General features: G+C 46.5%; 2 protein-coding genes across 5 annotated transcripts in view; both read left to right on the forward strand.

Moving 5' to 3' along the window:
• Positions 1-13,256, forward strand: part of RAPGEF3 (Rap guanine nucleotide exchange factor 3) — a 50,718-nt gene extending 37,462 nt beyond the window's left edge. For all 3 annotated transcript variants that reach the window (XM_082208170.1, XM_082208171.1, XM_082208172.1), the window contains 13 exons: positions 130-169; positions 1,076-1,157; positions 1,546-1,692; positions 3,460-3,557; positions 4,710-4,835; positions 5,099-5,280; positions 6,666-6,756; positions 7,429-7,479; positions 8,414-8,501; positions 9,292-9,356; positions 9,634-9,688; positions 10,983-11,054; positions 12,762-13,256. In XM_082208170.1, coding sequence (XP_082064296.1) covers positions 130-169; positions 1,076-1,157; positions 1,546-1,692; positions 3,460-3,557; positions 4,710-4,835; positions 5,099-5,280; positions 6,666-6,756; positions 7,429-7,479; positions 8,414-8,501; positions 9,292-9,356; positions 9,634-9,688; positions 10,983-11,054; positions 12,762-12,880 — 1,216 coding nt within the window. In that variant the 3' untranslated portion in view covers positions 12,881-13,256. The remainder of the gene's footprint in view (positions 1-129; positions 170-1,075; positions 1,158-1,545; positions 1,693-3,459; positions 3,558-4,709; positions 4,836-5,098; positions 5,281-6,665; positions 6,757-7,428; positions 7,480-8,413; positions 8,502-9,291; positions 9,357-9,633; positions 9,689-10,982; positions 11,055-12,761) is intronic.
• Positions 13,257-15,067: 1,811 nt separating this feature from the next.
• Positions 15,068-25,714, forward strand: LOC309524109 (E3 ubiquitin-protein ligase TRIM58-like). Of its 2 annotated transcripts, XM_082208495.1 has the most exons (6): positions 15,069-16,000; positions 17,779-17,874; positions 21,461-21,691; positions 21,832-21,854; positions 22,247-22,347; positions 24,465-25,714. In XM_082208495.1, exons 1-6 carry the CDS (start codon positions 15,482-15,484, stop codon positions 25,034-25,036), a joined length of 1,542 nt encoding a protein of 513 aa, XP_082064621.1. In that variant the 5' UTR covers positions 15,069-15,481; the 3' UTR covers positions 25,037-25,714. The 2 variants fall into 2 exon arrangements, with proteins under 2 accessions (XP_082064622.1, XP_082064621.1); XM_082208496.1 differs by lacking the exon at positions 21,461-21,691 and having other exon boundaries at positions 15,068-16,000.

The following is a 25,714-nucleotide window of genomic DNA, read 5'->3' on the forward strand; positions in this document are numbered from 1 at the left end:
TCAGTTTATATGCTTTGCACCCAACTGTTATTATACCTTTTATTCCTTCATCTGATCTTATACATCTAGGGTTTCCAAACCTAGAATAAACAGTGATGGTGACGGGGTCCCTCTTTCCTCTTTGGACAGGTTAGAAAATGGCAGCAACTGTGGATCTCCGAAGCTTCAGGTAAAGTACAAGTCCTTTGCCAGAGAATCAACAGTTCTTCGCTAAAGGGAGCTGCAGTTGCAAACAACACACAGCAGACAAACATGCTTAATTATTTTCATTTGAAAAGGCGGCTCCCTTCCCTCCACTAATTTGAAATATTTTTGTCAGAAATAAAGCAGAACTCAAGTTAGGCGACATTCAAGAAAAGACAGTGGACAGACAAGAATCATGTTATTCCATTCCATGGCACCAGGGGCAGGAGCAGAGGAATTATCCAAAACTCTCCTCTTTTCCATTTTAGGCAACTTGCTTGGTTATGTATTTCTCAAAATAATGAGGTCTAGAAATGTGAAAATAAAATCTAGGATGCAGCCATCTCATTTCCCCAGCAGAATAAAAAGCAAGATCCAAAAATTCACAGCCTTGCATGTCAGATGGATTCTGGTCTCTATGTAGCCATCAAGTAGGGCCTGTTTGCTTCACCCTCAAGGTTTGGGCTAGCTCTGTAGTTGGTAAGCATGTGCCACACCCAAGGAGTGACGGTTCGTCACATCTCTGAGTTTGTGTTTGAGGCAAGCACAGATAACCCCAAATTTCTTCACCAAGGCATCTTGCCAAGATGGAGAGGGCAGAGACGTCTGGCTGTTCTGTGGCTGGAATGGAGCCTCCTGTACAAAGGCAAGCGCCACATCCCATGTGCTGCCCACTTTTGATTCTGCCCCCTTCACCAGGGGAATGTGCCCCTCCCTTCAAGCATTGCTCATTCAGGGCAAGCGACTCTCTGATGGAAAAAGATTTCCTACTCTCCAGGTTATTGCTGGTAGGTTTTAGCCTTATTTACAGGCCTGGGCCTGAAGATGCCTCTGGGTGGAAGAGAATGCCATTGCACCTTCAGGCATCCTTCTGTTTTTCCGTCACCCCCAGGTGCGAAGTGCAGTGGACTGGTTTGCCAGCCAGGAGGAACCCTTTCTGAACAGCAGCTACACTATCCGAGCCCAGGACAAAGGTAATTTAGCATTGCTTCCTCTCTCACTCGCTCGCTCGCCAAGCCAGCCTGCCCTTTGCTTTTCCCTTTCATCTGGACAATTCTCAGAATGCCAGGATGCCCCAGCCAATATGGGAGGTACGTATATCCAGCCCCCAGGGTGGCTACAGTAACATGGCTGGAGGGTTCCAATTGTCTGGATTCATTTTATTTTTATTTATTAAGTTTATATTCTGCCCTTCATCACATCTGTCCACATAGGTGATGCAGTCCTGCTATAATTGGCATTACTGATGATTGAACTTGAAAGCTTCTGTGAGCAAAGTGTACAAAGCTTTAGCTCCTGCATTAAAGCTGCTGTGCTAAGGTCCCCTCCTTTTTCGTCTCTTTCCCTGCTTCTCCTATATAGTCCCGTATGACATATACAGGCCAGACTACTCCTGCCTCACGACGGTGCTTCGGGTGAATGCTTCAGTCCAGGAAGTGCTCACATCCCTGGCAGACTGTCCTGGTTGGAGCAAAGAATGGGTCCTGGTCAAGATCAATTCCGTGGGAGGTGAGTGAGCCTCTCATGATTCCCTCTGAGAACAGTGGCAGCCCAGTATTGCATGGTGATGCAGGTGATATGGATCCACTTGCAGCCCCGCAATCTGCATGATTTCAGCAGCCCTTTCTCAATGATGAAACAGACGTAAACTGTTTTGCAGCACTGGGAAAGAATTCTTGCTGTGTTTAATCCAGAGGTGCTTTTGTGTCCCATGTTGAACTGTGAAGAAAGTGGTTATTCAGGCTTACATCAGAACTGTGTGCATAGAAGGGGCCGGCTCTGTCATTAGGCAGGGTGAGGCAGCTGATTCAGGCTGCTGCAGATTGTGGAGGGCTGCTGCCCCCATTCCGAGCTGCTGCCCCTGTGTTTGTAGTGCTTACCTGTTGCTGGTCTGGGTTGATTGGCTGTCTCCACTTCACCACCTTCTCACCTTTTCCAGAAGCGCCAGAGATGGGGAAAGAGCCCTGTTTAAATGAGCAGGCAGAGAAGGAGCCAGCCCACTGGGAGGCCATGCTGAATTTATCAGCTCTCAAATTCCCAAAATGAAGAGGGCTAAGAACTTGTAACGTGACTTAGGCATTCAAGATATTTTGGTTAAATTAACATAATTTAGTTTGACCTGCTAAGTAAAATGTGTGTGAAATTGCCTATAAATCATTAAAAATGATTGCCAACTACTTGTAGTTATATTATATATTAATATTATTTATTTATTATTGTTATTACTTAGCATTACCTGATAATTTCAGAAGGTGAAATTTAAAATTCTTTGCTTTTCTGAAAACGGCAATGTGCTTTTTCATCAAACATAGACTTACCAATCACAAAAATAATAGCATATTTGAATCCGTCACACCCAAAAACATGTTTTTAAGATCCCTCACTGAAGAAATTTGCAAAAATTAAGCTTCACCTCCTAAAATGACACACCTTGCCAGCCCACACCATAGGGGGCTTTGTGTGTGTGTGTGTGTGTGTGTGTGTGTGTGTATCCCTCCAGACATGATTAATTTCTGTACCTCTTTTAAGTTCTGCTTATACTCAGAGAGAAAAGACTCCAGGGAAGTACTGAATGATAGAAATTTTATGAATGTGACTCTACGGGGGCACAGCACTGCTGTGGTCTAGCTTTGGATTTGGGGATGCAGAAAACTGCCCTGTCTTGCCTTAGTGACTGGCCTCCCCTCGTGGACTGATTTCAGGGTTATTGATTGCTTTTTTACTAGAACCCCAAGATCAACCAGCCAGAGCCAGGTGCAAAAGACATGTAGCTGGAATTAAAGAACAGGGTGCTTCTGACTACATTCTGAGCCTTGGAATTTCTTTGCAGTGCCAGAAATAAGCTGAGCTAATAATCCTGCCATGCAAAGTCCACCCCTGGTTAGCTTTCTGCATCAGTTTAGGTGCCTTGTTCTTGCATTGTTGAATTGGGAGTTGGAACTCATGGCTGATATGTTACAAATCACTCTGAGGTTTACCCGTAATGGCTCAGGACCAATAAACCGTTTAGGGAAGTTTTTAATGTTTGATGTTTTATCGTGTTTTTAATATTCTGTTGGGAGCTGCCCACAGTGGCTGGGGAAACCCAGCCAGATGGGCAGGGTATGTATGTATGTACGTATGTATGTACCGGTATGTATGTATGTTTGTTTATTTTCTCTTCTGCTCACACCTAGATTTGTCAGTTAGGCTTGGAAATAAGGGTACCTTGAGCAATACTGCTCCCTTGTGGCAATTTGGGGCACTGCCATGTCTCTTGTTCCTTCTTTCTGGCAGATAAAGAGGTCTTGCCCTTGGAGGCCTTTGGTGTGTTTACATCCCTGGGGCTGAACGAGAGACTCTTTGCTGCCACTGTCCAGGAGCTTCACAGCTTGGTGAGTGTGTTTTCCCTTCAGATTCTTGCAAAGCTCTCACTTTAATTCTCTGGCTCAACCCCCTGGACACAAGCGGTAAAATTATCTTCTGCACAATCCCCATGGATGTAACCATCTGACAAAAGGAAGCACGCTTGAATTCTCTGCTGCTCATCAGCTGGTGAATGGTGGGTTAAATCCTGCTTTTTTGGCTGTGCACCCCTGTTTGCAGCAGGGGAACTGGCACTCATAGACAAACTGAGCAGTAAGGAGGTTAAATCCTTCTGCTTTGGCTCAGCACATCGGTTTCCTGTGGGAAGGAGGTGGGTGCCACTGCTGCAGACTTGGTGCACTCACCAGCTGATGCCACTCACCCACCAGAGTGGCATCAGCTAAACTTCAAACGACTCAGGATCATAATACCTCTTGGACCCCCTCTCTCCATCTTAACCAACCTGGACCTTGTGATCATCATTGGAGGCTTTTTTGTGTGTGCCTTCTCCATGAGAGGTCCAGAGGTTGTGTATATTTGAGACCAGGCCTTTTTTGTGGTGGCTCCCCATTTGTGGAATGGATTCCCCAGGGAAGCTCGCCTGGCGCCTTCATTACACATCTTTAGGGGCCAGAAGAAAAGGTTTGTTTTCAACCAGGCCTTGGGCTGATTAACATTCTATGACCTTTTAAATGTGTCTGTGGGAGCAGGGCTATTTGCTTGTTTTTGTTTTATGTATTTTGTGTTTTCATTTTGTATTTTTGCTTGTGTGAACCACCCAGGGATCTTTGGATGAAGGGTGGTATACAAATTCAATAAATAAATAAACATACCAGCCTATCGACAGTTGGGCACAGTTTTGGGGGGATGCCTTATAGGCCAAATTGCAGGTTGCACATTCACCCCCCTTGATGCAGAGGATTTTGGGGATTCCCTTGACAGCATGAAAGCCTCCAGAAGCCTTTATGGGGAACGCACAATGGAGGCAGTTTAAAAATGGCTTAGGCTTGTAGCACAGATGTTCAATCTATTTGTGAAGGTGGGACCAAGGCAACAACATCCATAAGGTGACCAATTCTGCAGCTCAGCTGTGGCTTTGGGGTGTCCATGGCGAGGCGCCTGCATGCACACAGGTGCCCCTGCAGAGTGGCTTGCACTGATTTCTCCTCCCATTTGCACAGGCCCCTCACCCTGAGCAGCAAGGCCCCACGGCGGGTTCTTCAGAAAACCTGGATTTCATCAGCTCCAAGGACCTGGCCAACCAGTTCACTGAGCATGACTGGAACCTCTTCAAAAGCATCCATCAAGTAAGGAGATTTGTTCCCAGACGAAATCTGTTGTAGTGAGGCACCAGACCCTGGGACTGAGGAGATCTTGCTGTGCACACACACTGCAACTTGCCATTCCTCACCCTCATGGCCATGGTATTGTGCAGAGATGTTGACAGCTGCCCTGCATGTCTAAGGTGGAGGAGAGTGGGTTGCATGTCTTCAAGTGGAGCTGAGCCAAAGCATTGTATTTTTACGTTGGATTTCAGCGAAGACTCTCCTGGCTGTTGTGTTTTTTTAAGGTGGAGCTGATCTACTACATATTTGGACCGCAGAAGTTTCCCAATGCAACCACGGCGAACCTGGAGCGCTTTCTCTGCCGTTTCAATGAGCTGCAGTTCTGGGTCACCACCGAGCTCTGCCTTTGTCCTGATGTTATCAAGAGAGCCCAGCTGCTCCGAAAATTCATCAAGCTGGCCGCACAGTAAGAGTTTGGCTGAAAGGAAAGCAGTTGGCCAGGAACGAGCAGGCATCAGGCTTGCAAATTTGAGGCTGTGTTTTGTTTTCACTAGAACCCCAAGGTCCGGAGCTGAGAGCAAAATAGTGGCTCAGGGGAATAAGTTATTTGTGAGACAGACATGCTTGGCCCAGAAATTTCTTCTCGGTAATGCAATGGAACTTTTACACTCTGTTCTCTGAAAATGCCATGGGTGCCAACTTGAACAAAACAGGGGCACTTATATGGGCACCTCCCAGTACTTCTGCAGAGTGCACCTTCCTCAGCCATGCACAGCTGGGCACAGGCCTCCCCCCACTTGCCTCTCACTCCCCACCTGCATGCAAGAAGTTTCTGCTTGCGCACCTGTCTCCCACCCATCACCCACTCACCGACTCACTCACCTCTCTTACAGTCCTGCCTCTCCCCAGCTGCCCTGGCGTAGACACACCTGGAAATGGCACCAAAAGCCAGGAGGCAATCTGGGAAAGAGGGCAGTGCTCAGTTTGGAGAGAGGTGGCTGCCCAAGGGAGAGAGGGAGGAAAGGAGGTAGGAAGGCAGCAACTGGCATAAAACATTGGGGGGCTGCCCCCTAAATATTTTATTGCAGGGGGAGCAAAGGAATCATGGCCCCATAGAGTTGTCACCTTTGGAAAATGCCATTCCTGATTTTCTCCCAAGATCTCTGGGTTTCAGCAGCCTTATTTCATTGATTTTTGAAAAAGATTTCTGAGCCACCCTTTACCACAATATGACACCAGGCTTGGGTAATAATAATAATAATAATAATAATAATAATAATAATAATAATAATTTATTTGTACCCCGCCCATCTGGCTGGGTTTCCCCAGCCACTCTGGGCTTCTTCCAACAAAGATGAAAAATACACTAAAATGTCACATATTAAAAACTTCCCTGAACAGGGCTGCCTTCAGATGTCTTCTGAATGTCAGGTAGTTGTTTATCGCTTTAACATCTGATGGGAGGGCGTTCCACTACCGAGAAGGCCCTCTGCCTGGTTCCCTGTAACTTGTAAAGTCACAAGAATGAAAAATAGCGAAACCAGAGCCAGATCCCGACACAGTCAAATATATTGAAAGGGTATGTGAGAGAGAGGTCTTAATGTTATCACTATTGTTAAACTATTGGAAAGCGGAAATCCTTGCTGATCTACTGATCCAGAGATCTACCTGTAGGTTTGAACTAGCTTCTGGCCACTCATGTATGTAGGTCATCTCCTTTTTCTAGGCGAGACCATGGCTTTAAGCACTGTGGGAGCAGTAAAGCCTGCCCTGGCTTTCACGTGAGAAGCATCTGGGGGTTCCCACTCACTTCGGCTTTGAGCTGAGTGCCTCTTGTCTCTTTGTTTTCAGCCTGAAGGACCAAAAGAACCTGAACTCTTTCTTTGCAGTGATGTTTGGCCTGAGCCATTCCACCATCAGCCGCCTCTCTAGGACCTGGGAGGTACATTTCTGCCACAGAGGGAAGGGAAACCAACTGAACCAACCATGCGTGCTTTGAAGCTGCTCATATACCAGCCTTCTTCAACCTGGTACACTTCAGACGTTTTGGACCACAATTCCCATCGCCCCTGACCATTGGCCGCAAGGCTGAAGCTGGTGGGAGTTGTTATCCAAAACATTGGAAAAGCACCAGGCTGAGAAAGGCCATAACAGCAGCAACAATGAGAAGTGATTTGCTGCCTTTTCAATTGCCAGTCCTTGCCACCATTTTGTAAGGTGCCACCATGGATCTAGCATTCCTTTTGGGGGATGCAGGTGAAGGCTGAAGTGAAGGCAGGGCTGCAAAACAGCTGCTGAAAGGGGGAATGTGATTATGTGAGAACGAGCCCGGCCTCATCATGGTCACATCACACATGCCTGGATATTGCCTGTATCTCCTAGCCTGATAGCACATCACTTGCACAGATTAACTGTATGTATTCTGTTTGAGATATTGCAGGAAAATACTAAAGTTTTATCCGTGGCATTGGATGTGTCAATTCTGTTTCCCCCCATGCAAATCCCTTCTAATCAAAGTACAAACGGTGCATGCGTGAACTTGCCCTGACTGTCTGCAGTAATTTGTTGGCCATTTCTGAACACCCTCCTGCCTCTGTCTCTCTCCTCTCCACAGAAGCTCCCACACAAGACGCGAAAGCTGTTCGGCACCATGGAGCGCATGCTGGTGAGTGGTGGTCCTGTTTATCTTTGGACGGTGCTGCAGCCTTGTCACTGTGTCTCTCTCATCTCTGCACCATTCCCCATGTGCAAAGTGCTTTGCTATTCTTTACTGTGTTCAGTCTGCAAGCTAAATCGCTGCTCTTTCCATTTCACAGATGGGGAACTGGGGCTGAAAGAGTGCTCTGCACAGTTGCCATATAAAGTCTATGGCTGAGATGTGGATGTGAGCCCATATTTCGCCCTTGGGGCTTTTTGAACAGTCCTCTGTGGCTGTTGGCTCACCCAGCAGGAGACAGGATTCCCAAAAGAATCCCAAGAAGGATACCAACCAGCCCTTCATGCTGGTGCCCAGTTGTCCTTCTACCTTTAGCAAAAGAGTCAAGCTCTTTTGAGAAGGGATGAAAAGTCCATTCTTGTTTATTCTAAGGTCTTTTTTTTTGCTTACGAAATGGAACAATTTCACCTCTCTGTTCCCAGTGTGCTGTTCTGGGGGTTCTCCTGACCTACTGGTGGTGGGTGGCACAGAGGGCATGGGGAGAGGTGGTGGAAAGCCCCGTTAAGCTAGTGGGAATCCTGACACAGGCATCAGCCAACACACTGGGTTAGTTGAAACCAGCCCTTAGTGTGGATGCAGCTGGGGACTCACATAACTATATGCTCCAGTGCCACAAATCTGGGAGAAGAGTTCTGTGTGCATAGGTCTCTCTTTTGGGGGGGGCGGGGGGGGGAAGCATGCTATCTTCTAAGCCTTCACCTGAAATGGTATAGTCCAGAAACAGACTTACTAACTTTATCTGCTGTTGGTGAGAACTAGACTCTACTGTCCTGGACAAGCAAAGGAACACCATTAAAGCGCAGCTTAGGGGTGAGGCGCCATGCGCCTAATGCACACACAGTTGCAAAGAGTCCCAGCGCTAATCTTTCTTCCTTCTTTCCAGGACCCTTCTTGGAATCACCGGGTCTACAGGCTGGCCATGGCGAAACTGACTCCCCCCTTGATTCCCTTTATGCCCCTCCTGCTTAAAGGTATAATAAGCTGCATGCTCCTTACTAAATTTACCTTGGCTGTTGGTTTGCATGCATAAATGCTCTTTGTATCTTGAGACCTTAGGGATCTAAACTCACAAAACATATGAAATTTGAAATAATTAAGAAAAAGCATCTAAGACAGGGGTCTGGCCATGGGAACTCAGGCTTGCCATCCCTTCTGGCTCAGGAGATTCTTACACATGGTCAGAAGCAAGCTTTGTGTTTTCAAGCCTCTCTCAGTAACAGTACTTGACCCCTGCGCTATGGCTCCTCTCCTGAATGTTGGGTAATGTGGAGGTGTCCTCTAATAACCTTTGCTGCCTTGGGAGGAGTTCTGCTCTTGCTCGTTGCATTACTTTGCAAAGGTGGGGCATGAGACTAGATTCAGGGCCCGGCTTGAGGGCACATGATGCAGCCAGCCTGCTGAAGTTGGGAAGATCTGGTAAGTGCCTGGATGGGAGACTGCATGATAGTCCCATGTATGTCACCTTGAGTTCCATCATGGAAGAAAGGCAGAATATAAGCCCATCTGCTGAACTTCATTGTCTGTACATACTGTGCAGGGGCACCACCGGAGGGGGGGAAGGCCCCCCATTTCAATATTCTGTGGCCCATCAGGCCCTATCAGACCTACCTGCAGCTAGTGGAAGACTCCACCAGCCTGTGTGGTGTTGGGAGCACATGTTTGACGTCACATGTGTGTGCCGGGCCCCTTCAATCTTGTGGGCAGCCCAGTGCCTGTGCTACTGTGTGATGAACAGACTCAGATCTTCCTCTCCCTTCGCAGACCTGACATTCATCCATGAGGGTAACTGCACATTGGTGGAGAATCTTGTCAACTTTGAGAAGCTGGTGAGTGGAGAGACATGGCTGGGGAAACTGGGGTAGTCTTACTGTGGCATGGTAATGGCAGGAGGAGCCTGTATCAGTTAGAGAAAGTTATCATTCCCCTGCTGGAGAGAAGAAGCTACAGTTCCCTTTTAGGTGTTGAGAAATTTCAGTTGTGCATAAGGGCACTTTGAACATGCTCTCTTGTCCTCTTGTCCTCTTTGTCTGCAAATAACTCACTTAGGGGTGAGATGAGGATGAAACGATTGAGTCTAACATTAAACCTGTCTGTTCCATGCAGCGCATGATGGCCAAGGCAGTTCGTCTCGTGCAGCGTTGTCGGAGTCACCCCAACCGTGAGTGGGGCAGGGGATCAGGGGCACAAGACGGGTGTCAGTAGGGATAAGCGGAAGCAAAGTGCACCTAACATTCCAGAATGGGAGCTGGATGGACAGATCAGCCTAACCTCATCCCGTGTCATTTTTACTGGCACACAATCATAGGTCTGCCCTGTCTTATTTTATGTGGAATTTTTAAAAGAAGGGTTGTATGCAGTATTGTTATACACATTGTCATGCACGGCACTGTGTGCATTTCTCTCCAAATACATAGTTTTTGATACTCTTCAGTGGGCTTTTCCATAAAATGCACATTTTAATCTTCATTTAATCATCATCATCATTTTATTTGTATGCCAGCTTTCCATTGTTAAAACCATGCTCAAGGCAGCAGGCAACATGACAAGATGTTGACTAAAGATACAAAAATCAATAGCAATGAAAAACCCCAATGAAACAACCTAAACAAGACCACAGCAGTCAATCAGTCTGTCCGGGCCCCTCCTCTCAAGCCAGGTGGGGAAAGGCCAGCAATGGAGGAAGAAGAACTTCCAGAACCCACAGCCAATATGGTTTCAGGAGCCTCAGCTTTTGTAGCTGGAGTCAGTCAGGGCCTTGCCTTCCCAGGCCAGGTGGGAAAAGGCCAACAAGGCTGCAGACAAATCTTCCAGGACTCACAAGATAGATATTTTTGTGCACTGATGCTGCATTGCAAAATCTTGAAACATTGCATTCCAACCCAAAAGTTTTGGACCGTCAAATGGGGCTGGTCTTCTGCATAAAGTGGACCAAGCAAATTCCTCCTCCATCCCTAAGGGTGGACCCTCAGGTCAATGCATTTAAACAGATACAAGTGTTGGAGCAGCTAGAATGGCCTCCTCTCTCAGAGGCAAACCATTGTGCCCTACTGCTTTTGCGCTAAGTTTAATTCTTTTCAGAATTGATTAAACTTTCCAGCTCACCTGGACAGGTTGGATTAGGTGACTCTTGGGGTTCCTTCCAACTCTACAATTCTATGATTATATAATTCTAAGGTCTTGGGGCTTATTGGGGGTTTATTTCAGGGTTGATACAGGTCAGGAGACAGAAAAAGTAGGGGTGGGGTGGGGAGGGAAGGGAAGGGGAGAGGCCATGAAATTGAATTGAAATGTTGTGAGGGCTGTAGTATTGAAATAATGCCACTAGCCAATGGCAGGCAGGTGAGTCATAGATCAAACAGACTGAAAGGATGACAAAAAATTAAATGATAATAAGCAAAACGGATTTTAAAGCAAACTTTTTTTAACCCTTCTCCTCTTCTTCCTCACTCCAGTTCCACTCTCCCCTTTGCGGAGTCGTCCTCAGCACCTCCTGGAAGAAGCCCGGGCACTGCGTGCCTCTACCTGTAAGCAAGGGAGGGGTTTAGTACACAGAGTGCTTCCATACCAACCCCTTTTCTCTGATTCTGCCCTCCTTTGTCCACACATTTTTATGGGGAAGGCACACAACACCATCAAAATCATTACAGTGGTGCCCCGCAAGACGAATGCCTCGCAAGACGGAAAACCTGCTAGACGAAAGGGTTTTCTGCTTTTGAGCTGCTTCGCAAGAGGATTTTCCCTATGGGCTTGCTTTGCAAGATGAAAACATCTTGCAAGTGTTCCGATTTTTTTTGCTCCCCCCCCTTTTCCTAAGCCGCTAAGCCGCTAATAGCCTTTTAGCCACTAATCCGCTAATCCTTTAATAGCCGCTAAGCCTTTAATAGCCGCTAATAGGGTTGCTTCGCAAGACGAAAAAACCGCTAGACGAAGAGACTCGTGGAACGGATTAATTTGGTCTTGTGAGGCACCACTGTACTTTCCAGTGTTTTGGTATTGTCTTGAGGCTCCCCCCTCCAAAAAAAACCATTAGTGGTGGTGGGGTTTGGGGGAGGCAAGTGGGCTACAAAACCCAGGTTCAGTCACAGGCTGCCTGTGTGGACAGTCACAGCACTACCAGAACTTCTAGGGGATCCCTTTTATAAATTGCAAGAGCTCATGCAAAAGGTCCCAGGTTCCATCTCAGTAGAGCTTGGGAAAGACTTCTGTCTGAGTCGGCTGCCAGTCAGGGTGGACAGTAGTGTGCTAGATGGACTTGGCATAAGGAATCTCCTAGCTCTAAATAGAAAACTTCCTTTTTTTGCAGGTTTTGCCCATTTTATTGCTTGCCTGAAGTGTGTGTGTGTGTGTGTGTGTGTGTGTGTGTGTGTGTGTGTGTGTGATTACTAGTTTTTCCAATTCTTGTCCTCTTTTCTTTCCATTAAACTGAGATTGCAATATTTTGCTTTAAAGGGATAGTTATTAATGAAGACATTGTGACACCATCCATTTTTATATTTAGTCCCTTTCATAATAATCTCTTAGGTGGAATTTGCTTTTTCACTACCCTTGCTTGCTGAGCTGATGTATTCATTAAGCTGCCTAGCCACAACCCCAATATTTCAATTGTGGGGCAGCCACAAGCCATTTCCTATATGAATGCTATATAGATGTAGTATTTTTGACCCAATGTGCCTTACATTTACACTTCCTTACACATCTGCAATTTCCCAGCCCATCTCAGTCTCCCTTTGGAGTCTACAATTTGATTGGCTTTTTCACACTCCTGATTGTGCACTTTGATTAGCTGTTCACCACCCTGGATAATATGGCAAGTGCCTGAACAATTCAGGATACCATCCTGAATAGTTCATTTCCCGTGTGATGTGTGCAAAGCTACATTCAATATCCCCTCATCAAACATGTACTTTGCAGAATAAACTGTCAAAACCCTCAGACCCCATGTCTCAAGGACCCAATCCAACTACAAAAGGATCTCTCCAAACTAAGGAATGGGTTAGGTAAGATTCCAGGTAAGGAAATGATCCAAATAAAACATATTTTTAGTTTCGAAGGTTTTAATTTCTAACCATGAGGAGCATTAAGAAGCCACACTGAAACCCCCCCCCCCCGGCAATTAGAAATCTCTGTCACTCGCAAGATCCTGAATTTTACCTTGTTAAAATTTATGTCCCTAAAATGATCTATGAATTCTTTCAGAATCCTTCCTTGATATCGGGATCTTTTTCTTTCAGGTTCAGAGCAATCTCTTAGCACACGAAGCCCAGCTGCTACCTGGGCCTACACCCAGCACCTGAGAGTGATCGACAGCCAGAAGGAACTTTTGCGGCTCTCACGAGACCTCGAATCCTGATGCTGCCAGAAGCCGAGGCCAGGATCCGGGATGTGCATATTGTCCGACCTGGGCAAAGGACTACTGAGTTAGCCCTACTTTCAAGATGGGGAGATACCAAGCAGATGGGAGAGCTCTTCATTCTCTTGGTGGTTCCCTTGCTCTCTGTTCTGCAGCCAGGATGTAGGTGCCAGCAATGTCCAGGCCAGAGAAAGGACATGTCAGCTGCTGCTACTGATGATGCTTTTGTAGGCTGCAAGGTTCCTGATCCAAAGAAAGACTGCTTTATGGACCACATGTTGCTGCCTTATGGAGAAAGGAGCAAAAGCTCCCATATATCACTTATCAGTGTTCAATGGAAATGTGGTTTTTTCTATTAAAAAGGCATACAGTAAGATTTGCTTGTGTATTTCTGGTGGACTGTGACTTTGTGAATAGCTTCCCCACCTTTTATCCTTGTTCTTCCTACTGACTATAGCACTGTAGCCGAGGTGTCAAAAGAAGTTTAAGGGGCCAAGGTTCTAAGGTTGGACAGAGACCCCATCACAACTGTGCTCCGTCTCTGAGAGCTCCTTCCAATGGTGCTTTGGCCTACTACTGTCGTAGCACACATGAATGGACCAAAATTCAAGGAAACTGATTCACCACACACCAGCATTTTCTTACTTGCACCCTGGGAACATATTGATTTTCATAAATGTGCCAGGGGCAACTTTCTTTGCAGTGTTGCAAAGGATCTTGGGATATCAGCCTAGGGGCTGTGCATGCAGAGACTGATGCCAGGAGCAGCATTCAAACCTCACAAGGGACACATTCTTCTCATAAGGGACACAGCCTTCTGAAGGCCACCTGTCAGTAGTGAGTCAGGTTAGGGTCAAAAGTAAGCAGAGGAACAATGGTAAATGTTACTTTTGTACAGCAGACCGGTTTTTACACACACGTACAACCCCCTTTACGTTCTCTAGCCAAACAAGGGGTTTGAAGCATGTCCTGTGATGGGTGTGGCCTATGGAGAATTCGGAGGGCCACATCAAGGGGCCCTGAGGACTGCCTTCAGTCCCTGTGCCAGAGGGATGTGATGGACTTGTGTGGACAGCAAAATACATAATAGCAACAAACTAACAAAACTTTCCATTTGACACATTTAGAAGGCCACAGATGGTTTAGTCAGCCAGATGCCTGAATGAAAATAAACATTTTTGCCTGGCACCAAAAATATTGTTGCATACCCCCCCCCCATCTCAACTCTCAACTCTGCCTTATGTCCTTCTCACTACCTGTGAGTTGAGGGAGGGCCCCACCCCACCCACTTTCTGTCTCCTACGGAGCCCCTTCATCCCCCTTAGAGGCTCATCACCCAGGAAGCTAGCCTGGCTTGATTGGCTTTTAAGACTAGCTGGATCCAGGGATAAGAGTGCTCTGGCACCCACAGACTCATAACAACACAGTGTGTAATGCAGGTGCCACACGAGCTTCTCTGGGGAAAGCACTCCATAGACAGGACAACACTGCAGAAAAGGCCTGCTCTCGTGTTATCAGGTGTCAAGAGGGAGGCATGCAAACTTCATTAGGGATGGTCTGAGGAGGAGCCAGAGCTTCTCTCCCAACCCTCTTCAATCTTTTCAGCCAGCCTGCAGAGCCACTTTTGTTTTACCTCTTTGTGTCTGCAGCTTCCTAATTCCCTGAGGCTGCATCCACACCATACCCTCAAAGCACCCTCTAAAACATCCTGGGAACTGCAGTTTCTTTGAAGGGGCTGGGACCTGTTGCTTTGTGAGGGTTAAACTACAATTTCCAGGATTCTTTGGGGTGGGGAATGTACTTTGAATGTGCTGTGTACTCAGCCACAGACACGTGGCATCTGCAACTTGATGTTTCAATGACTCCTTCCTCACAAAAGGAGGGCTCCTCTTCAGGGTTCCAGCATGCCATTCCTTCCAAGTCATGTTCCATGTGTCTTTTCCAGCAGTCACTGAGCATGCTCAGTCTTCCTCAGGCTGATGTCTTAAAATGTTTTCTATTGGCACTCTCCCAGACGTTGTTTCACACTGGCCCCCTCTTGTCAACCCTCCTTACCTGAGTTTGCTAGTAGAATAAGTGACAGACAGGCACCACCTACAACTAATCCCTGCTTGAGGGTGGCAGAGGGTGGCAGCGGGGGGGGGGGGGTTCTATGCATTTTTTTTGGGGGGGTGAATGCAATCTAAACCAGCAGGAAGAATGTGGGTGTGTTTCTCAAGAACTATCTACAGTGTGGGCTGTTGCAAAGATGTGGTGGGAAAGCATAAAAAGGCTCCTCCCTGAATAGAGGAGACTGGCTGGCACTGCTTCCAAATAATCTAGAGGCAGAGGGAGATATCCCAGTGGAAATACTGTGTGGGATCTCTTTCAAAGATGCCTGCAGCCCATTACAGTGCAGGACAAGCAAAGGTCACATGATCCTTGGCCTTGTTTGTGAGATCCTCCACGGTGGTGGCGTCATCTCTTGGCTTGGTTCCCAGTTTTTTCTCTGCTTCGGAGGCTGTTGTGTTTTTTTGAGCAGTCTAGAATGAAAACTGCCAGCCGCAGAAAAACCCATGGAGGGGTTCCAAGGAGGAAATTGTCAACCAGATCTCCCTCCCTATGGTGGCCACACCCACCACAACCAAAAGTTCTGGACCTCGCTTCAGGAGAGCGTCGGAAGAACTGAGGGAGGCTTCTTGGGCAGGCATGGCTTTCTCGGTGGGAGACCCCGTGGAGAGGCTTCAGGAGGAGGTCTTGTGCTCCATCTGCTTGGAGTACCTCAGGGATCCAGTGACCATCGAGTGTGGCCACAACTTCTGCCAGGCTTGCATCTCCAACTACTGTGAGCGGGGAGCGGGGTCTGTGGCCCAGGTGGCTCTCTGCCCGCAGTGCCGGGCTGGTTTCTTGCTGAGCAGCTCGCGGCCCAACAAGCAGCTGGCCAACATCGTGGAGGGCATCGAGCAGCTGGCTCTGCGGCCAAGCAGAGGCCCCGGCGAGGTCTTGTGCGAGAGGCACGGCAAGAAGCTGCGGCTTTTCTGCCAAGACGACGGCGAGCCCATCTGCCTGGTGTGTGACAAATCCCGAGAGCATCGGGCGCACACAGTCCTGCCCATTGAGGAGGCTGCTCATGACTACAAGGTGAGCCTATGTCTTGATTTGTAACTGTGAGCTTAGCTAGAAATGAGCTGGGACAAGCAGACCTTCTGTTTTGTCCATGTGTCTGCTGCACCAGTCATGAATGTTGTGGGGAGTATTAGGGGTCTATTCTGAGCTTTGCTAGGCTGTGCACATGCTATACCTTTAAAGCACATTTGGAGCACATCCCCGCAACCCCTCAGGGTGTTCTGGGCACTGTAGTTTGTTAAGGGTTGCTAGAAACAACAGTGCCCAGAATTCTCTGAGAGGAAAGATGTGCTCCGAATGTGCTTTAAAGGTATAGCTTGTGCACAGCCGCAGGCTGAGGGAGAACAAATATATGCAATGCATAAGTAAAAACAACACCACCAAAACCAAAATGTATTTTTGAAATACGACTACAAACAGCTGAGCAAAAGAAGAGGCCACAACAGTTGTTCATCAAAACCATAAAAAACCTGAGTAAAATGGGAATGTCTTTATTTGGCATAAAAACAATAACTTCAGCACCTGACATACCTGCAATGTAGGTGTAGACACACACAAACGCACACACACAGACTTGGGGGCCTGTTGTGTCCTTCTAAACTCAGTTTTCTGACCCCCACCTCAAAGATCCCCCCAAAATTGGTAATAATAGCAATAATAGGCTTTGCTACAACCTGAGATTCTTTTGTTATGGACAAGGACTTGCCTAATTGGAGTCTGCCTGTGCTTGACTTATGGGGTGCCTGGAAGCAGGGGCCCTTATGGAAAGCCACCTCCACTCTCTCCAATTTTAACCAAGCCCCTGCCTTGCCATACCCTTTGAAAAACAAGTGAGACACAAGACCTCCTCTAGCCCCTGGCATTTAAGCACAGGAGCCAGGGAGATCTGATAGCTTTTCTTCCTACCTCAAACCAATTTCTTCTTTTGCTTAACATCCAGCTGGAAGGCAAGTTCTGTAGGACATTAAAATAATACTCTGAATGAGCAAGCCAGTGCTTCTGTGGTTTTAAACCATTGTTTTAAACAAGCTCACAGACAAGGGTTCCTTTATGAATTGAATACTGCAATTGACTGCAGCATTTTTGGGTATGCAGCCCTTCAACAACTTCCCACAAACCTTGTGGTTTGACTGGTGGGAGTCAGTTTGGGCATGAGAGTTGCCAGCACGCTCTTTTTCCAGTTGTCCCTGCTCCCTTTTCCTTTCATAGAGTCACAAAATTGTACAGTTGGAAGGGACCCCCAAGGTTCATCTAGTCCAACCCAATGCAATGCTGGAGCCTCAACTAGGTCATACATGAGAGATGCCCATCCAAGCCCTGGTTAAAACCTCTCAGGGATGAGAGTCCACCACCTTTCAGGGGAGTCTGTTCCACGGTTTGTTCCAATCTGATGTGCCCAGACTCAGGAAGTGAGGTTTTCCTGGTAGGGAGAGTCAAGAGAGGGAAAGAGTCACTTGCTTAATTGCTGTCAGTTGCTGTTAAATTCAGCAGAGAAGGGCTGGGGGGAGAAGAAAGGTGGCAACTCTATTAAGTCCCTTCGTTAAAATGGCTTTCACACCCATTCAGTGCTTTGTCTCTTGTATATTCTTCTTGCTTTATCTGCAGTAGCAGTTGAAGACTCCCCTCCCTAGGGGATACTGTAGTCCAGGTGGGGAGGCCCCATCCTGCCCATAGGCTGCTCCTGCTCTATCAGAACACTTGTTGTCCCCCAGAGACATTGCTACCTTCCAAGTGTGGTGTCCTGGAGTGAAACTCCTGAGAGCCACCATAGTTGTTTGTGCTTCCTCCCCTAGATTAAGCTCAGGGAAGCTGTGGATGTTCTCAGGAAGGTTCTGGGGGAAGCATCAAAGCTGGAAGCCCAAGAGGCAGAGAAAACAGCTCAGTGGAAGGTAAGTACCTAATCAAAGCTTCATTAAGCGATGCCATGGATTCCTAGCAGCTAGTCTGTTGGGTGTTGAAATAGCAAGGCTATTTAAAACAGTGAGCATCTGGCGATCCAAGACAGTAAAGTATAATTCTCCTCAAAAAGGTATTTTAAAATACAACCTGCCCAGCTGAAGCATCTGTGCTACTTCATGTGCCATGGTTGCATTCACACATCACGATACAGCCTTGCTTATTGTAATGCGAATGAGTCTCAGGCTGATGTATTCCCCTTCCCCACATGGCCCAGCTGCAGCTGATCTTTAAGTGTGGTTTGCTTAAAACAAGCCAATTTCAAACAATGGTTTACAGAGCAGCCTTGTTTCAACAAACCATAGTTAAGACTAGCCATGGTTGAGGGATTAGAAAGAATGCTCATCAGAAGTGCAGGCTTTCGTTCTTTTCCTTGCAAGCCTGGGTGGAGGATATAGTTTATCATGTCCAAATAATAAAGGGGTTGGTTGTTAAACAGAAATTTGCAAAGATCAAATCCCTCAATTCATCCAGATTTTTGCAGGTCAGAGCAATGTTGTGGCTGGCTGGTGGGGTCAATGGCTCAACATTCATGAATGGCGAAGGAAACTTGTGTTTGTGGCACCTTCAAAAAGCAGCTGATACGTTTGTGCCACCTGCATTCCAGTTCCTTGTACTTGTGATGGACACGACATGGACCAGGCATCCATAGTGCATTTTTCATTGACCTGCAATTACAGAGATCTGTGCTCTTCAGGGATGTTTTGCTTTGTGGCTCAAAGTGGGATGCAGGAAAACGGGTAGACTGGTGCTGCTACAGACACCTGTATCATGAAAATAAGGGACAACATGGGATTTTCCCTCAAGAAACTTAGCCCAGTGACAGAACAAATATTTGACACACAGAAGCCTCCTGGCATCTCCAAGCACAGCTGGGGAAACCACCCATCTGAAATGCTAGAGCAGTGGTAGCTAATGTGATACAAATGTTGTTGGACTACCAATCCCATCAGTCCCAAGTAGCATAACCAATGGTGGGTGATAATAGAGTTGTCGTCCAACAACATGGGGATGGATAGCATCACATAGGACAGGCTTGCTCTGAGGAGACACTGCCAGTCAGTGCTAGGTAGGCTGGACCAAGGATCATTCTGCATTCCTCGAGCACCAGATGTGAAGGACTTTGTGGCAGCTCCTTGGCTTCTACTATCATCCTGTGGCTAAGTTAAACCACTGCCTGCTCAACAACTTTTTTAAATAGGTCTGTGGGCTGGTTTTTCTATTACGGGCCCTGGCATGCATGTGGAGAGAAGTACTGGGGAAAGCTCCACTATTTAATTTTCTCTTGTTTTGCTGCAGCTTTAACTATAGGTGACAAAGCTGTGGTGGGTGGGTGTGCCACGATTGTTTCCTGCTTCTGAACGATGTAAAGGGCACAAGCATCATTTTCTGTCCATGGGTTTGCCCTTTTTCTCTCCCCGCCCCCTGTGTCTTTCACAACCCGGAATGTGAATCAGCAGGAAGCTCTTCTGTTCCTGGGGTTGGGAAAGACCCACAATTGGCCAATCTGTTGCTTAAGTTCTCTCTCTAAAATAGAATACAATGAGCTGAGAGTCTTCCTTAGAATCTTCACCTTTGATCCTGCGTGTGTGAGGAGGAGCTGGTTGTGGTTACTTCAGGGGGAATGAGAAGGTACTCTGCACTTCCTCAGAGGCACTTGACCCCCATGCATGTCATTGGATCAAGTACCGTATTTCTCACTCCATAAGACACATCAGACCGTAAGACGCACCCAGTTTTTGGAGGAGGAAAACAAGAAAAAAAAAAATCTGAATCTCAGAAGCCAGAACAGCAAGAGGGATCGCTGTGCAGCAAAAGCAGCAATCCCTCTTGCTCTTCTGGCTTCTGGGATAGCTGCGCAGCCTGCATTCGCTCCATAAGACGCACACACATTTTCCCTTACTTTTTAGGAAGGAAAAAGTGAGTCTTATAGAGCAAAAAATACGGTATACAGTATGTAATCCAAGTTGTACAAGGAACCAGCACAGGGTGATGGCGGTGGCGTTGTAAGGTGAGAACAGCTTCTAAGCAGCTCAGGTAACTTTTACAAAGGCCCTACTCAGATCCGCCCTATGCTTTCTCAGTCACTGAGGAATGTGGTTATGCAACTGCATGGCGAAAGAAGGTGTTTGAGAAGTCAGCTCTGAGAAATACTGTTTATGTTGAAAAACAAAAACACACTGCATTGCTATAACCAAATGGATTAGAGGTAGGAAATGCCTTAGCCATGCAGGACAGGAAAAGTGTAAGGGACTTGTATGGGCAAGCTTAGAAATTCCAGCTTTTGAATAGACCTCTGTAGTTTTGCAGTTTAATATTCAGGCCTTGGAATGTAAGTGTACATTGAATTGTAGTAGAGTTGGATGGGACCTCAAGGATTCTCTAGTCGAATGAATGCTCTGCAATGCAGGAATCCTGTCCACAGTCACCCCTTGGTAGGCTCAAATCATCAACCTTCTGGTTACAGCCAGGTGCACTGACCCTTTGTGCCACAAGATACAATATGGTTTTTATGAGGTTAGGGGGCTGGAGAAAGCTGGCCTGGAACATCTCTTTGTCAAGCAAATGCAGGTGATATGTTGCCATGGGAACTAAATAGGGAAGTGCTTCTTCATACAGAACCATTTTGAGGGATGTTCTGAATAAGAAAACCTCATTAAAAAGTGGGCAGACTCTCTCTACTCCAGCTATAAATATGCACAGAAATTACAAAACACCAATAATCTTCCAGCCAAATAGCACAGACAAAAGACATAAAATACTATTACCAGCCTAAATATCAGCCAGGATCATGCAACAAGGCCATAGATATGTCAGGGCAGTTTTATTAGGTGTTTGGTGAACCTTAATAAGAATATGGATGGGATTTTATATGTGTTCTTTAATGGATTGTTTCCCTTTTAGGTGGGACAGGTGGCTTATTTTTAAACAGTTAGCTAAAGAATAATATTCAGTGCAGGCTACATATTAGCTCCAGTATCAGAGGAAGCATACCAGTCTCTGCTAGGAATGGGGTAAGAAACTCAGTTCGGTGCAGCTCCCCCGATCTGCACTTCTTGAAAGTATATGGAAACTGCAATGCAGCTAACCTTTGAAATTCATAATTCTCCTAATTTTGTGACTCAGTTCTCCAACTAAATAATCTGCACAAACGTTGGGGGGGGGGGAATGCGCATTCAAAATGTGTGTATTCATGGAACTAATAGATAAAAATGCATTTGTAGAAATGTACATTAAAATACTGATGAATTTCCTTAAAAAAAACATTTATAATCATAGACTAATACATAAATGTGGGGAACTGAGTTTAGGACTGGAAAAATGAGAAAGAGACAGAGAAATTGAAACTGTCAGATTTTTCTGTCTGCAGTCACTAGGGAACGGAGGTGGGAGAATGCTCTTGCACGGGCTTCCCACAGGTACCTGGTTGACCATGTGGGAAGAGAATGCTGAACTGGATGGGTCTCTCTCTGGTCTGATCCAATGGCCAGTTCTGCTTTCTGTGTATGTCCCTGGCAGGAGAAAGTGAAGGAACGCAGAGCACTCATTGTGTCAGGGTATGAAAGACGCCGCCAGGCAATGGCCGAAGAGGAGCAGCTGCTTTTGAGGCAGCTTCAGGATGAGGCGCAGGAGACGCTGAAGAAGCTGCAGATGAACTGGGCCTTCCTGCTTGGGCAGAGCACACGACTACGGGATCTGATCTCAGAGATGGAGCAGAAATGCCAGCAGCCAGCTGCCTCCCTGCTGAAGGTGAGACTCTACAGAATGGCATCTCCTAACATGACCTTGATAAAGCAGACACAGTTCTGGTACTCTGGATTCCTTAAGTAATGTGCATAAGTCAGTTTTAGTCCCTGGACATTTACAGGCTTCTCTTTTCTCTCCTCTAGGATGTAAAGGTAGCCTTGACCAGGTCAGTACCCTATAATTTATTGTTATTGTTGTTTAGTTGTGTCCGACTCTTCGTGACCCCCTGGACCAGAGCACGCCAGGCACTCCTGTCTTCCACTGCCTCCTGCAGTTTGGTCAAACTCATGCTGGTAGCTTCAAAAACACTGTCCCACCATCTTGTCCTCTGTCATCCCCTTCTCCTTGTGCCCTCCATCTTTCCCAACATCAGGGTCTTTTCCAGAGAGTCTTCTCTTCTCATTATAACTTATATTGCAGCCCACTTACTTAGAAATAAGTCTTGTTGTGTTAATTGGGGCTTACTCCCAAGAATATGAGCATTGGATTGTGACTTGGTCTCATTCATGAAATGGTGCCTTTGGCTTTGGGGGATAATTACCGACATGTTCTCCTTAGGAGTGAGGATGTATCACTGCAGGAACCCCAGCCCATCTCAATGGATCTACAGGACTTATATGATGTTCCTGGGCTGATGGAGTCACTCCAGAGATACTCAAGTAAGCGAGCAGTGGTGCAGAGCTGTGTTAGTCATGTGAGCTTGGCAGCAAAGAGAAAGGTTTCTTCTCAGCATGTGGTTGTCATACACAATTTGTAGCTTTTAGTTTGGGGGCCTCTGAACTTCAACTGGGTGGGATTACTCAACTAAAGTTTTAATCACAAATTAAAATGAGCTTCTCCAATCTATGTACTGATGAGACTGGTGACAGCTAAAGACTTATGGACTCTTGAATGACTGTTACTTCAGCTGTACTGGCCCTTCCCTCCTTGCATCTGGGTTTATTGAAACAAAACAATAAAATATGCTTTTCATTCAAGCCTGCAGCCAAAGCTTGTTTCCCCTTTCAGAATGACTCACCAGTTGCTTTGATCTTTCTAACCATCTTGTGGTTCTCCACAAGCAACTGCAACTTTGAGTGCCAGCAACACATCTTTTAAACCTGATGTGCCTATGCATCAGCTCAGCACTTGCTGGAATAACAGGAGTCAGTCGACTGCTCACCCAACTGCGTCACACCAAAACTGGTATCAGGGTAAAGGTGTGGTTCCATGAGCAGTGCTTCTGCAATCTACCATTCATAAGCCCCTTGTCATAATTGTCTTGGGTAGAGGTGAATAAATTTCCTGAACACACTTGGCAGGCTAAGACTTATTACCATCATGATTAAAGTGACCTAGGTTACTTCTAGGTAGGGAGCTTTGCTGCCAAAAGCTACTTCCAGATTTGAGTGATGTATGAATTTATGAATTTATGTATGAATAGATATGGCAAGTAGCCTTCTTAAGCAATAAAAGACCAGAGAAAGGTCAACAGACAGGATGCTGATTTTATTTGGGCTTCTCCAGGTAACCTGTTTACTGAGCATTCATTCTGCTTGCACAAAACATACCAAGTGGTCAGCCTATACCCAGCTTTAATCATTTGTTCCAATTTGCTTTTGGACTGGTTATATGACAATGAGCATTCATCCTTCATTGACAGCCCCTCCACCAGCTCTATTGAGTTAGGTCAGAGCTAACTCAGTTGTGTGTTGCAACACTTTCGTGTGTCTGTTGCAGTGTGTATGTGTGTCACGTGAATGCTCCCAACGCTCCTCCTGGGACTAGAAAGGGGTTAGTTTAACCTCCAGTTTGCTAGTAAAACTGAATTACTGTGTCACAAAATGATGCATGTCTAAAAAGTGTGTCACCAACATGAAAAGTTTGGAAAGCTATGAGTTAGGTGAACTTGGCTATGGCAAGTCAGCACGGCAATATGGAAGCAATGGCAGCTGGAGGGAGCGCGGTTGCTCTTGTACTCATTTGCCTGAGCACCTTCTTCACTTCAAGTTGGAGCCCCAAGCACAAACACATGCACAAAACTTGGGAGAGAATCATGTATGACTTGGTAGTAGAGCACAGGTTTTGCATGCAGAAGATCTTGGGTTCAGTCTATGACATCCGGAGTTAAATGGATTCTCAGCAGGGGAAAGGAAAGACCCTTCCCTTACTGACAACCTAGAGGAGGAGAAGCCAGTGCAATGCCCTCCAGCTACTCCTGGACTAGAACGGCCATCACTCTGATTCTGGCTGGGGCTGAAGGGAGCTGTGGTCTAGTAGCATCTGTTTAGGCTGTGCATCCCTTAAAGAGCCAACACCAGTAGAGAAAATCTCCGACTAGGTGTCCAATAGTCTGACCTGGTCTACCTTGTCCTTCTATCCTGCCCCTGCTCTCAATGGGAGCACAAAGCAGCTAACCATACAAAATCACATACGCAGCAGTACACTTGTAATCAGTTACATCAGAACCAGGTATGAAAGCAGGAAAAAAACAACATTAGAGAGCAAAGATCGTAAAATCACCCAAAAATACCACTTACACCCCAAAGGCCTGGGCAAATGAAAAAGGTTACCTGAATGTGGGGGACATCATAATGCCATTTGGAAGGGAGTTCTGTAACCAGGGAGGCCACCACTGAGAAGGACCCTTTATACTTGGCTGTCAGCCCAGACAGAACAACAAGCAGGGAATCCCCGGCAGGGTAGTTATAATTCAGCATCCTACTATAATGTCACATGTTCTTTATTGGTGCAGTAACATCACATCAGGACTGAACGTGTCCCTTTCTGCCTGCAGTACCGGTGACCTTCGACCCGGACACAGCGAATCCCTACCTGCTCCTCTCTGGCAACCTGCTCTGTGTGCAAGTAGGGGATCAAAAGCAAGACCTGCCCAAGAGCTTGTCCCGCTTTGAGACATGCACTTGCCTGCTGGGTTGTCAGCAGTTCACAACTGGGAGACACTACTGGGAAGTGTGTGTGGAGAGCAAGACCAGCTGGACCCTGGGGGTGTGCAGAGAATCTGTGAGCCGCCAAGGAATATTTACTCCCTCCCCGGCAACTGGCTTCTGGACTGTGTGGCTGAGGAATGGCAATGAGTACGCAGCCCTCACCTCCCCTCTCACGGAACTGGCTCTGAGAGCCAGGCCTGGGGCAATAGGCATCTTCCTGGACTATGATGCAGGGGAGGTTTCCTTCTATAATGCTGATAATGGGTCACACATCTTTACCTTTGCAGACTCCTTCTCTGGACCCCTCCGGCCATACTTCTACCCTGGGGTCCAGGCAGGGGGGCTCAACGATGCTCCCCTCATCATCCGACCAGCATCCAGCAAGACATCAGGGAAATCTTGCTCTTCCCTCCAATGAGTGCTAACTGTGGAACTCACTGCCAGGAGATAGAGACAAAGTTATATGTGCCAAAGTATTAGATATACAGCCCAGCAAGGAAGATTTGGAAGCTGCAGTTTTTGTCTGGGAAAGATCCACCTAATTTTCCAGACACAAGACCCAGAAATAATTTTCTTCCAGAATTAGATGTTGCCTTTACTGAAGCAGGTGGCTTGCCTCACTTTCTTGAGTCCTTTGATGTTGTTTGCTGTATTGAGTGCCTTTCTGCTCCACATCTCTTCATGTGTGGAATAAAAATGCTTTCCTAATCCTGCAGATGTAGCACAATGTGATCTGCTATGTGTAGGTCTGGTGGATAAAGGGTTGAGGTTCATGGGAAGCAGTTGGGTGGACAGTTCTCTAGTCTGATCCAGCAGAGTTCGCTCCCATTCCCCACAGTCAGATTCATTGCTCAAAAAACAACAACAGCCCAGACCTGAGATTAAACAGGGTTCCTTGCAGAACTTCAAATGCACAACTAAGACTTTCTTATTCCAGCAAGCATTTTAAGGCTCACTTGGTGCTAAAATTTATTGTTTATATTGCCCCATTTTCTGTAGATTGCTTCTCTGTACACTGCTTAGGAATGTTAATAATTAAGTGGTATACAGATGTTTTAAATAAATAAAAATAAAGTAAATGATACTGAATTTCAAA

Source organism: Podarcis vaucheri (assembly GCF_965113315.1).
Source record: "Podarcis vaucheri genome assembly, chromosome: 2".
Classification (NCBI taxonomy): domain Eukaryota; kingdom Metazoa; phylum Chordata; class Lepidosauria; order Squamata; family Lacertidae; genus Podarcis; species Podarcis vaucheri.

Coding starts and splice junctions, on each gene's coding strand:
- LOC309524109 (XM_082208495.1), top strand. CDS start 15,482: ATGGTGGCCACACCCACCACAACCAAAAGTTCTGGACCTCGCTTCAGG. Junction 17,875..21,460: donor AGAAAACAGCTCAGTGGAAG/GTAAGTACCTAA, acceptor TGTCCCTGGCAG/GAGAAAGTGAAGGAACGCAG. Junction 22,348..24,464: donor GTCACTCCAGAGATACTCAA/GTAAGCGAGCAG, acceptor TTCTGCCTGCAG/TACCGGTGACCTTCGACCCG.